General features: G+C 34.5%; 1 protein-coding gene across 1 annotated transcript in view; it reads right to left on the bottom strand.

Moving 5' to 3' along the window:
- Positions 1–1,241: 1,241 nt before the first annotated feature.
- Positions 1,242–13,992, bottom strand: part of LOC127249229 (DNA repair protein RAD50) — a 32,523-nt gene continuing 19,772 nt past the window's right edge. Inside the window, exons 19-27 of the mRNA XM_051271942.1 lie at positions 13,810–13,979; positions 13,409–13,733; positions 7,125–7,250; positions 6,971–7,023; positions 5,085–5,235; positions 3,211–3,273; positions 1,990–2,123; positions 1,779–1,907; positions 1,242–1,671 (exon numbers count right to left, since the gene is read on the bottom strand). Of these exons, the coding sequence (XP_051127899.1) occupies positions 1,632–1,671; positions 1,779–1,907; positions 1,990–2,123; positions 3,211–3,273; positions 5,085–5,235; positions 6,971–7,023; positions 7,125–7,250; positions 13,409–13,733; positions 13,810–13,979 (1,191 nt within the window). The 3' untranslated portion in view covers positions 1,242–1,631. The remainder of the gene's footprint in view (positions 1,672–1,778; positions 1,908–1,989; positions 2,124–3,210; positions 3,274–5,084; positions 5,236–6,970; positions 7,024–7,124; positions 7,251–13,408; positions 13,734–13,809; positions 13,980–13,992) is intronic.

Below are 13,992 nucleotides of genomic sequence, written 5' to 3'. Positions count from 1 at the left end.
CAGCGTAAAATCTCTGTACTTTAAAAATTGCATGGTATCCCCTTATATTTCAAAAAACGTTGCATCAAACCCCACAACCATGAAACTTTTCTCGTGTAATAAAAAGATGATTTCCTATCTATATGTTTTGCATGACAGAGAGGTTTTATGCAATATTTTTGAAAGTATAAGTGAGCGTCATGCAATTTTTTAAAATAAAATGAGAATTTATACTGAATTTTGACACCACAAAGTAATTTCATGCAATATTTTTTAAAGTATAAGGGAGCGTCATGCAATTTTTAAAGTAGAGGGGGTATTTACGCTGAGTTTCGAAACCACGGGGAAGTTACGGAAAATTTTGCCTAAAATATAGAAAATAGAATACAATACAATAAAAATATAGAGAAAAAAATAAAGAACAAAAAAGAGAAAAAATAAAGAACAAAATAGGAAGAAAATTGTGGAATCTTTTTGTGAGGTGTTGGACATCCCTCTTTCTCTTTGTCCGTATTTATATTTTTCTCAACCTCTCAACTTTCCACTTCTTTATTATTTTAGAAATTATTTTCGAACTTCTCTCATGCTCCCTTATTCGGATCCGACATCTTCATCCGTGCGCAATTCTTGTACCAGATCAGGCCACTTGGGTCGGTCTATCACCTCCTCAAGTTGGGCTATTTAATTATGCCCAAATTATTTGAGAGTAACAAAATCAAAATATAATCTACATCTTTAATACTAGTAAATTATCTTAATTGCTAATTTCTTTAAATGAAAAGAATATATATTATATATTTTATGTAAATATATATTGTATCCTTTATAGTATTAATCCAAATAAAATATTTAATTTTTTTTTTTATTTATTGTAAAACGAAAGAACACCTCCATAGTGTTGACAAGACTTCAAATTAAATTATAAGGACTCAAGGTAAAATATATTTACTTTATTTAACATGCCATACCATGCCATGATAATTGACAATTTAAAAATAATTTAAATTTATTACATTTAACTTCTTTTTTAAAAGAAAAACACTTTAATAAAATAAAATTGCTTTCTTATAGTTTTGTTTTGGTTAATCAAATCCTCTTGACCCACCCCACATACATTATCCATCACTTCTCTTCTTCTGCATTTGTTACATACATATACCCTCGAAACCACACTCTCTGCTCTACTTTCTGACTCACAGTAATAAGAATAGTTATAAAATGTGCACCATATTATTTTATTCTTTTTTTTTAATGATGTCTGCTACGGCTACTTTACGAGTGCATTCTGACTAAATTGACATGCAAACTAGTCTCCATAAGGCAAATGATACATGTATGACAGATATGACAGACAAGACCTAAAGGAAAAAACTCCTACTCTCATACATAAAGAATATAGCCTAGGAAGGACTCCAGAATTTATAAGGTGAAATAGCAAACACACACACAATCTAAGCATCCAAATAAGTTATAAGAACCACCAACATAATCATGAACCAAAAATCATTCCCACCCCAATGTAAAGTTAAGAAATACATATGGATCATAATACTTGCTTAAACCATAATCTTAACACTGGGGACTACTATCCATACATAATTTGGCAGACAAGACGTACATACATATATATATTGATGACTACCTGAGTGATGTCAATCAAATATCTGTTGAGCTTCAATAATGCTGTGCTGGCTGAAAAGGAGGGAAGAAACACACTTGAGAGTCAATATCGGAAAGATAGATATAATTAAGAAATAAAAAAAGAAGGCAGAAAAGGAAAAGAAATAGGAGGAGATTACTAATCATCTTTAGTGATGCGGTAGTACTTCTCGGCATGTTGTCGCTGCCCAATGAGTTGAGCAAATCGTTCATCGTGAGTGATGACAATAAGCTGAAAATTCTCTTGCCCTTTCCTATCTTCCATTATTCTGCAGGCGTCAAGCCAACTATGTATGTCATTTCAAGCTAACTATCTCACTTCCTATCTTCCATTACGTAAGGCATGCATACCTATGCAGCGCTGCTGCCAGGCTTTCAGAATTAGGGACATCCAAATTTGTTGTAGGTTCATCAAGTGCTAGTATTCCACAATTGAGGCAAAAAGTTTCAGCTAAAGCCAACCTTATTATGAGTGATGCAAGTACCTGAATTTAGAGAAAAACACAAAACACAACTCAGAGTGAGAGCAACAACCCAGAGAATATTATAGTCAATGTAACCATCAAATTTCCAAGAAACAAATATGACCCAATTTAGCCTGTTCCATTGCAAAGAGGAGCAATTTCTTCTATGTACTTTTCATTATTTGTATATACTCCCAGTAAAGCTCCTGCAGTATGGCATTCGTCCATTTTTGGTCCCTCAATAAAAATACATGTAACTATTAAATTCCCAGACAACCAAAAGAGTAACATATCAACCCTCATCTATTTAATCCAGATAGAAATTTATATTTTAGTTGGTTAGGGTATGTTCACTTATGTTTTCATCTCCATCTTCACTTGTGTAATTTTTTACTCTTATATCAACATTGAAGACCTATTATCCAGTCTAAATAAATAAATAAAAGGGTAAACTTATTTTTTAGTCCGTAAGTTGACCTTTTTATCATTTTAGTCTCATAACTGAAGCTTTTCGCAAATTAGTCTCGTAAGTTGAAATTTTCACACTTAGTCCTTTGACGCCGGAGACGAATACTGAAACTCGCGTGGCGCGCCGGAGAACACATGTCCGCCAGAGCGACACTTTGAAGGACACGTGAATTTTTATTTATTTATTTTTTCATTTTTGTAAAAATTAGAAATTTTAAAAAAAAAATATTGAAAAATAAAAATTTAGAAAAAAATTTAAAAAAAGAATAAAAATCAACGGGTCCACCTGGTGTCGCCAACCTGGCGGACACGTGTCCTCTAGCGAGCCACGCGGGTGCCACGCAGACATTTCTGGTGCCGGATGACTAAAATTGCTAAATGTTTTTATTTACGGGACTAGTTTGCGACAAACTCTAATTATGAGACTAAAGTGATGAAAAAGTTCAATTACAGGACTAAAAAAATCAATTTACCCTAAGTAAAATAATAAAATTTCAAATCCAAAATAATCCAGGGAACAAATAAACCCACACTTAAGGATTGAGGAGACAAAAAATGGGAAAATGGGACAATATACAGTGACTGTTCTTAATCATAAATATATAACTAATTTGATGAAAAGGTTTTGAAAGTCATTTACCTTTTGACCAGCACTGCATCTTCCTCTCATTTCTAGTTCAGCATCTCCAGTTTGCATTAAGACCTGAAATTGAACAGTGAGTTGGCACATGAATCCACACAAATTAAAAAATTGATTTTTAAAAAAAAAACCTTAAACTCGAAAAATGTATGCGTTTCAAAACTTTAGGGTTTGTTCATCCAATACTTTTTAGGTGGCACAATTTTTTATTAATATTACAAAAAGTATAATATAAACGCATATTGCAAAATATATATAATATATATTCTATTCACCCACGAAAAGTTAACAATTCAACACAAAATATTATCTTTTATATTATTGACACAATTCTCCATACTTTACATAAAAAATACATTCATCCATAATCACAAAGTGAACAAACCCTTAACAAGCTTGATAACTGAAAAAAGGCATCGAATGACTTGAGTAGAACCATATATTTAAGTAGATGAAAAAAATATGCGACCAATGCAAACTCCTTGAAATGTGATGCCAGGCATGGCAAGTATATAAAAAGCAAGTCTAGCTCTCCCTCCGTCTATAAAATTTATGATCTTTTGAGCTGAACACGAGTTTTTAATGAATATAGTATTATATTGGTTGATTGTGATAAGAAAATAAAAGTACTTTCAAAAGTAATTAATGAGATGAAAAACAAAAATTGATAAATTGAGTGTGCAAATAGTTGTGGCATATTTGTATATAAATATAATGTTGACAGTATAAATTAAGAAACGTAAGAGTTATTTTGGACAAGCAAATAAGGAAAACATGCATAAATTTTGTGGACGAATGGAGTAGCATATAACAAGCAAGCCTTTCACATATAATCCTATAGGGTAAGAGTCATTTTGGACAAACATATAAGGGAAACATGCATATTTTGTGGACGAACGGAGTAGTATATAACAAGGGGAAAATTGCAAAAATATCCCACACGTATACCTCATTATCACTTTTATCCTGTATTTATCTCTGGCAAAAAATATATAATACATGTTTTCAAAAATCGCTATTTCTATCATTTGACTGCGCGTGATTGCGCGTAAGGGCGCGTGGTGTGAATTTCACACGCGAGAAAAGGACATAAATAACGACTTTTGTAAACATGTGAGATATATTTTGTCAGGGAGATAAATGGACAAAAGTGATAATAGAGTATAAGTGTGGGTATTTTTTGCAATTTACTCATATAACAAGCAAGTCTTCACATGTTATCCTATAGGGACTTATTATGTTTTCAGGCCAATTATAGTAAATAAAGAAAATGAAAATGACAGTAAAAAATCAATAGAAAAACACCATGGTGAAAGATAGAAAGGTATAGAGCATTAATAACCTAGTCATGCAAGGTCACAAAATTTAAAATTGTGGTCGCACATAAAAGTTGAGATTTATTTTATACTTGGTGTTTCATAACAATGTTCATTTTTAATTACACAAGTGCATTCTTTAGAAAGCAGAAGTAAAATGTTATCCTGCATCACATATAAATTGGTCAAGGCAGAATCAAGCATAACAAAGAGAATAGATGAGATTGAATTAGATTTTATGAATTTTGCTAGTAAACTATTCCAGCTGCTATCTATGAAAAGGTTTTGACAAGAAGAAAATAGAAATGAAGTACTTTCATCATGGGAAATAACCGTGACACAGTAACTTCTCACTATAAATATCATGAAGTACAGAAATATCCTCAGTTATAGGCTAAAATTAACATTTAAGGCTAAGGTAGTATAGCTTGGAATGAGTCAAGGAACAAATGCTGGCATTTGATTGAATATGTCCGAGCAGAACTGCAGAAGTAACATAGTAGCCATTTTTCGATAAATTGAAAGGCACATGATCAGATAAGAAGCTGCTTAAATTACCTTATAACTGTAAGATCGAGTACCAGCACCTTCAGAATCTGAGTGAATACTGATATAGTCTATATCCTGTCCCCTGTAAGTCTGCTGCCACAGTTCTCGTATGATCTTATTAATCTCCTCCATTTTCATTGAGTGGAAACGCATCAGTGCTCTAACATGAAATAAAATGGTTTGTGTAAGTATTATCACCCGGTGCATGTATTATGCAAGATAAGTGTGCCATAAAAATAGTCTTTGAAATCCTCCACAAACTGTTAGCAAAATTTACAAGTAGTATAATAAAATCATTAGCCTATAAATAGGGCGATAACTCAATGGACTAAATAATAACCTAATCTAATATAAATAACCAAATAATATCGATCTAATCTAAATAATAGAAATTTCATTTAAACCATAAATTAAATATATAAAATATCTCAACATCCTCTCAAGCTCAAGTGGTGACGAGCAAACAATTAGAGTTTGCTAAGAAAGATCAAAACTTGTTCATTATGTCAGTGTGATACCTCGAGTTGGGCTAGTGCTAGGTCAATTCTCGTGTTTAGATGAGACGGTGCTAGGGTATCCGAGATTCATCCAAAATTAAATAGAGATTAAGTGGCTTAAATACACTACTCATGTCAATAATGTGCACATTTTTTTTCGGAATTCCACTTGAAGGAACTCTAAAATTAAACGTGTTTGCTCTAGAGTAATTTCAAGAAGGGTGACATTGGGAAGTCTCCAAAGTATGCATGAGTGAAGACAAAAGCTCACTGGAAAGACTCGTTTTGACCTGTGGGGCTAGCTTAATCCCGACACGCTCGGCCAGCGTCGCTTGCGGGCTGGGGTGTTTCATACTCATAAACAACACTATCAACTAAGTTAGAGTTGAAAACGGAACTCGCTCACAACAGAGTCAAGACTCACTTATAACGGAGTTAGAATCAGAAACGAGACCTCAATATAGTCGAAAACAAGGCTCTGAGTAGAATCACGAAAACAATCAATGGCCGAGCATAAAATTTATTGAAACCGAAAAACAAAGGGTTTGTTTGCCCGACCATTTTTTTACCCGACATGATTTCGAATTTATATAATATATATTATATCATCACACAAAATGTCAACATTAAATACAAAATATTATTTTTTACATTACCGATACGATTCTCTATACTCACATAAAAAATATCTTAAACCAAAATAGTAAACAAATACACCCAATTTGACGAAAAATAAACTTAACAAACGAGAAATTGCAGGCAGATTTCAAAATCAGGAAACCTCCGGACACATTCCAGGTTGAGTGTATCCGGAGAAACATGATTATGATACTATATTACCTTTTGTAGAATATTTAGAATTGCATATTATTAAAATAAAACAAGTAGCCTATAAATAGACACGCAAATGCGATAGACTCAAATAATAACAATTTAATCAAATAGAAATAACCAAATAATGACAATCTAGATAATAAAAATCTAATCTGAACCATAAATTAAACATCTAAAATATCTCAAGAAATCTTGAGTCCTATTCAATTACAGGAAGTACTGTATGTGAAGTATAAGATCAAGGCATAAAACAGAAGTGCAATGTACAAGCACAGCAAGGACTGCACAAAAGACTGAACAATGAAAACTCTAGAACACTTGAAACAACATTAGTGCACAAGTGTGATTTGTATCGCCAAGTGTATCCACAGTATATTTATCAGCCAAAAGCAGAAGTACAATACGAAAACCTTCAATCAATGAAGTATACCTCTACTGCTCATACCAACATTCACACTTAAACTCATAATTTTCTTATGTCACCAAAGAGGAAAGATTTCAGAATAATTTTAGGAATCAAAAAGCACACATCTGCAGATGACTAATAAATACCGATGCACTTACTTGTCAAGTGCTTTGTAATACTTGTCTAGATCCTTGTTCGCCATTTCAGTTGTCTGTTAAGAAAAAATTCAGATTTACAACAGAGAATCACATAGGTTGCCATTTGTTTATCTTTTCTAGAAAGAGAAGGCTAAGAATCTTAATTTGAAATCACCTTCAGCTGAATTAGCTGATCAAAATAACGTTTGTCAATGTCTTTGTATTGTGCCTGCTTAAGATCAGCTTTGTTCCCATCAATGTTGCTCCTGTATACAGACAAGGTTCCACGGCACCTGTTCAGCTGAAAGGAACAATTATACTCTTAGCTACGGAAACCAACAATCAAAATTCAAAACGGTGATAAAGCACAAAGTCCTACATTCAAACAACCAGAATAGCATCATAGAAGAAAATTACAAAATAATTTCTTTTCAAAAAATATAGTACACAAAATTAGAGATGAGTTAGACTGCAACATGAGGAGAAGGAGCTCCTGATAGATAAGAGGCATAAGGAGACACAAGGAGGGACTAAGATAGTAGGGGCCTGAAGTTAATATGGGGCAAAGGAGCTGAGACAGGGGCTCCATCAAAAAGATCTGAACAAAACTGGAATTTCTGAAGCTACAGTCAAATTGAGAGATAACTGAAACCTCTCCACATTTTGCAATGAAGTCAACCAATTCATTTTCCAAGCGAGAGATGTGGTGAAAAGTGATGCCAGGATTATTGATGTTTTGAGTTCAATTTCGAGGGGAATGGAGCACTGTGAATCCAAGGAGAACATGCTCAATGATATAAGCTCAGACCATATTAAGGTTTATGCCAAATGAGGAAAGGACCGAATTCATGTAGGCTTGATCGTGGCACAAGGTTAATGTATCAATGGTGGGCTTTTCTTTATGTTGAGATATATTTAAGTTAGATATTTTGGTTAATACTATTTAGATTTGATAGTTATTATTTCGACATATATATTAGATCAGATAATTCCTCTTTCTGTCCACCAAATCTATGCTTGTTTTCCTTTTTTGTTTGTCCACAAAAAGTATACACTTTCCATTAATAGCAAATAACTCTTACACACTTCTTAATCTATACCCTTCAATAACAAACTTATTTACAAATATGTTACTGTTAAAATATTTTGCATAAACTCTAAAGCTTGTTTTCTTGATAATCAAAATAAAGAGCCTATATATAGGCAATACAGAATATACTCGATAGACTCAAATCTAAGTAATCTAATCTATGATTAAGATCAAATCTAGGTGTAAATCTACTAAATCTAAAACTAAATATCTAAAATATGTCAACAACATTATAACTCAGCTATTCTTTGACACTCCTCCTCAAGCTGAGGAATAGATGTCTTCCATTCCCAGCTTGGATACAAGATCATGGAAACTCGGACTGTTCATCCCTTTTGTTAGAACATCGACTAATTGTCTCTCTGATGAAACATAGGACATACATACTAACCCTTCATCTAGTTTTTCTTTGATGAAATGTCTATCAATTTCAATATGCTTTGTCCTATCATGTTGTATAGGATTATGAGCTATATTAATAGTTGACTTATTGTCACAGTAAAGCTTCATAGGACCCTCCCTTTTGACTCTCAAATCATCCAAAATGATCCTCAGCCAAAGTAATTCGCATAATCCTCAAGCAATTGCCCTAAATTCTGATTCTGTTGATGACCTTGCCCACTACATTCTGCTTCTTGCTCCTCCATGTCACTAGGTTACCTCCAAGAAAAGTACAATACCCTGCAGTTGATCTTCTATCCACTAGGGAGCCAGCATAGTTAGCATCGGTGTAGGCTTCCAAATTAAGAGTGTCATTCCTTTTGAACAAGATTCCTTTCCCTGGATTGCCTTTCAAGTAGTGCAGTACCTTGTAAGCAGCTTGAAGATGAGGTTCTCTTGGATCATGCATGAATTGGCTGATCAAACTTACAGAATATGCTATGCCTGGTCGAGTGTGAGCAAGGTATATAAGTCTGCCAACCAACATCTGGTACATTCTTTTATCCACAACTGGTTCTTGTTTAGCTTCTCCCAATTTATAGTTTGGATCTATTGGAGTAGAAATCGGCTTACACCCAATCTTCCCTGTTTCTGCCAATAAATCAAGCACGTACTTTTGTTGAGATATGAAGATTCCTTTCTGGAATATGCCACCTCAATACCGAGGAAATACTTCAATTTCCCTAGTTCTTTTATTTCAAATTCTTTCATTAGTCTCAGCTTTAATTCATGCTTCTCTTTCTCATCATTTCCAGTCATTATGACGTCGTCCACATAAACTAAAAGAGCAGTCACTCCCCCTACAGTTGAATGCTTAATGAAAAGCGTGTGGTCACCTTGGCTTTGTTTGTACCCAAATTCCTTCATGACTTTTGCAAATCTGCCAAACCATGCTCTAAAAGATTGTTTTAACCCATAAAGGGCTTTTTTTAGTTTGCTCACCTTGTTACCAGTGTCCCCTTAAAATCCTGGTGGAATGTTCATGTAGATTTCCTCATTTAAGTCACCATAGAGGAATGCGTTCTTAACATCATATTGTAGCAGTTGCCAATTAAAGTGGGCAGCCAATGATAACAAAATTCTTACTGTGTTCATTTTTGCAATTGGAGCAAATGTTTCTTGATAATCCACCCCATAAGTTTGAGTGTATCCTTTGGTTACTAACCTTGCTTTATATCTTTCAAGGGATCCATCAGCCTTGTACTTCAATATAAAAATCCATTTGCAATCAACAATATTTTTTTCCTTTGGTTTATCAACGATCTTCCATGTTTTATTCTTCTCTAATGCATTCATCTCTTTTCTCATTGCATCCCTCCATTCCCTTTTTGACAATGCCTTAGACACATTGTGAGGGATGGCAATGGTGTTCAAACTCATAATGAATCCCTTTTGGGATGGCGATAGGCGCTTAAAAGAGACATAGTGAGATAGAGGATAGAGTGGTCGTTTAGTGCATTCTCTGGTTTCTTTTCTAACAGCAATGGGAAGATCCAGAATAGTAGTTGAATCAGTGGACTATTCAACAGATTGTGTGTAAAGGTGGATATGATCTTACCGTGATTTCTTTCTCAGAATTTGGATTGGATTCTTGGACTTGTGTCAGTTCAGGAACGATCTTTCTCCTTGAATACACTTGAGGAAACTTTGGAAAATTGTGAGTGATGTTGGTTGGAGAAGGAGATGATATGGGTTCAGTGACAGGATCGGGTGACTCAGATGTGACTAGTTCAGAGGATTCAAGTTCAACCGGAACATGAGGAGGGTTTTGTTCTGAGTGACTGCGGGGTGGCACATGCGGAAGGTCAAGGGTTTTAAGTGATTCGAAAGACTCACAAGTACTATCTTCCATCATTGAAATCTCCCCCTGAAGAGAGGACTACAAAAAAGGTCTATTTTCTATGAAAATGACATCCGCAGAGATGTAAAATTTTTTGGCCAAGGAGTTGTAAAATTTGTATCCCTTTTGAGTAGATGAGTAACCGAGGAAAACACATTTGATGGCTCTAGGGTCTAGCTTCCCTCTATGTTGTTTGTGGACATGACCCTCAAAGGCGGTACACCCAAATACCCTAGGAGTGATGCCATTTGAGGTTTTAAAGTGAGGGTAAAAGCTATGAAGGGCCGCTACGGGGCTTTTGTTTTCTAACCCATGGGGGGAAATCTATTTATCATATACGTGGCAGTAAGAACGGCTTCTCCCCAATAGGACTTAGGAACATTCCCTTGAAACAGTAAGGCTCGGGTGGTGTTGAGTAAATGCCTATTCTTTCTTTTAGCTACCCCATTTTGTTGAAGTGTCTCCACACATGATGAATCATGGATAATCCCGTGATTGAAAGTAAGGTGACAGAATCTGATTGAAATAATCTTTAGAATTGTCTGTTCTAAATCTTTTTATTTTGACCCCAAATTGATTTTGAAACATTGAATGAAAATTAGGTATAACAGTGCTAACATCAGATTTTTGTTTAAGAAGAAAGAGCCATGTGACCCGAGTGCAATCATCAATTAAGGACACAAACCAACGAGCCCCAGAAACATTAGGTATAGTGGAAGGACCCCATATGTCACTATGAATCAACTGAAAAGGATGAGAACTTCTTTTATTGCTAATAGGAAAAGATGCACTGGTATGTTTTGCCAATTCACAGATGTCACAATGAAATTCAGAAATATCTAATCCTTGGAACATATGAGGAAACATTATTTTTAAAGTCCTAAAAGAAGGATGACCAAAACGTAGGTGATATAGCCAAATGGCATCTTTATTCGAGGAACTAAGGATAGAAGAAGACAAGTTACTCTTAGGTTTTTTAGATGGTTCAAGGTGGTAAAGACCGTTCCTTTCCTTAGCAAGTCCAATCCTCTTCCCCGAGTCCTGGTCTTGAAAAACACAATAAGAAGAGCAAAAAACAGCATAGCATTTAAGATCATGAGTCAACTTTTGAATGGAAACAAGGCTTGTTGACAATTTGGGCACATGGAGAACATTTTTAAGGATAAGGCTAAGTGTGATATGTATATGTCCAATCCCTGCAACATTGGCTAAGGAACCATTGGACATGGGGTATAGGTGTGGAAGAGTTGAGATGTGGGGGTCATATGGTCTGCAGCACCGGAGTCCATGATCCAAGAGTTGGTACATAATTTGTCTAAGACATTCATGCACACAAGATTACCTAAAAGAGCTATTGAATATGTTCCAGAAGGCTTCTCAAGAGTCCCCAACAAACTTCTCAATCTCTCAATTTCTTCGCTATTGAACCCATTGGATGCCCGGATATTCTGCAGTTCTCCAATTTTCTGAATAGAGTTAAATTCTTCGAAAGGGTTGGAGATGGTTTCAGACATGACTTAGTAAAGAAGAAAAATTCACAGCAATTAAGGCCAAAACAAAACACAGCGATGAAGGCTGCTTGAAGAAGACTACAAAATCCTAGAAAAATTCATAAAGCTCTGATACCATGTTAAAATATTTTGCATAAACTCTAAAGCTTGTTTTCTTGATAATCAAAATAAAGAGCCTATATATAGGCAATACAAAATATACTCGATAGACTCAAATCTAAGTAATCTAATCTATGAATAAGATCAAATCTAGATATAAATCTACTAAATCTAAAACTAAATATCTAAAATATCTCAACAACATTATAACTCAGCTATTCTTTGACAGTTACTACTACTTGCACACTCAATTTATCAAAAGTTCTCTCACGTCATCAACTTAACCATATACTTTAAAAAATACACTTACTTTATATCATAATCAACCAAAATAATAATATATTCATTAAAACTCATGTCCAACTCAAATCTAGATATGCCTAAAGTTACTTGGGTTATTATTTAGTCATATCTACTAGATTAGGTCATTATTTGAGTTGGTTATTTTTGTACCAAGTCTATAAATAGATCTTAATTTTTATTATTAATAAACAACTCATAAATTCTCTCAAAATGTAATAGTTTTATTTAATTTGAACTTACCCTTTTAGTCTTTTATTTAGTTTCTTGAATCCACGTAAATGGGCTCGAATATAAGGGATTTACCTAAGTCAAAGCGGATTATTAAGCGTTTGGTTGAGTGAAGGCTTCAGCTTGGTAAAAGGGAGAATTGGTTTTCCTCTTCAAGTTAATTCTTCGAATTCAGAATAAAGTACATTATTTTTCGTTCTATCCTACATTCTATTAATTAGTCGGACTTGTCAGATCACCTTTTGACAGATTTATACCTACCACTACCTGAGTAGTACAATCCCTAGATGACTTGGAAGAATCAGTTGGGATTTTGAGGGAGCCGAAGACTTATATCTGTTGTGACAGCACAACAAAGTTTGAAACTTATCGAGAACAAATTGCCATTCTGATGACTCAAATGGTGATGATGCGTGAAGATTGTCAGTGACAGTATGCACCGACGCAGCCGCGGTGAATATTGAATCTACGGCCTCAAACCCAACAGCGGCGCCATCTAGGATCACACCACCAGCCAATTCAACTAGAGGCAAAGGCCACGGATAAAGGTTTCATCTAAGTCAAAGGAAACAAGTGAGTTTTTGGCTGGTGATAGCTTCGGCTTAGCAAATAGGTGAATCAGTTTTCCTTTGCAGATTAATTATTTGGATTCAGAATAATGTTTATAATCTTCATTTCATCCTACATTTTACCACCCAAGGACATGTAAGATGGCCATTATCTCTACAGCATATGATCTTCTATGTGCCATAACCACCAACAAAGAAATTACTCTGAATTCAATTCATTAGATCATCACCATAATGACCCACCAAAATCAGCTTCAATTCCTCAATTACATTTACTTGGCTATCTGATGGTGTATCACAATGCAACATTAATAAAAACTAAAAAAATAAAAATAAAAATAAATATAAAATTATATTATATTATAGAATTGCTCAAACCTCAGTAAGGAGACTTTCCCGATCTTGCGATAGCTTGCGAAGAACAGCTTCAATTTTGGAAACCCCACCAATTTTCAATACATTCTCTTCAAGTGATTCAATCTCATGAGTGAGCTGTTCCACTTGAGACTTCAACTTCCTGTATTCTATGTTCTCCTCAATATTACGCTTTAAGTCTGACTGCTTGCGTATCAGGTCTCTGCTCTTTTCTAGTTCTTTCAAAAGTTCATTCATTCTCATCCCGCAACTTTGTATCTCAGATTCGGTTGCAGTTTGCTTTTCTTGTAAAGTTCTTAATCTTTCCCCCTTATTCTGGCTATCATATCTGACAAATAGACCTAATTATGGAAGATATTAACAAAAGAAAACCAATATTAGATCTTATGTCCAAGAAAACATACTCCTTAATTGTAGAATACATCTTAAGCAGTGTGTCAACTTCCGTTTGGCACTTTCTGCAGTGATCGGCCTGCAATTCATATTCATGATTAAGCTTGACTTCCAAATTGTTGTAGTCATCAAGCAGTTTCTTTTTCTCCTTTAATAAAGGATCAACAGCTTCCGCCAAATGCTGCATATTGACC

Source organism: Andrographis paniculata, unplaced genomic scaffold, assembly GCF_009805555.1.
Source record: "Andrographis paniculata isolate CXL003 unplaced genomic scaffold, ASM980555v1 Contig35END, whole genome shotgun sequence".
NCBI classification, from domain to species: Eukaryota; Viridiplantae; Streptophyta; class Magnoliopsida; order Lamiales; family Acanthaceae; genus Andrographis; species Andrographis paniculata.
This window is presented reverse-complemented; position numbering and strand designations above follow the sequence as displayed.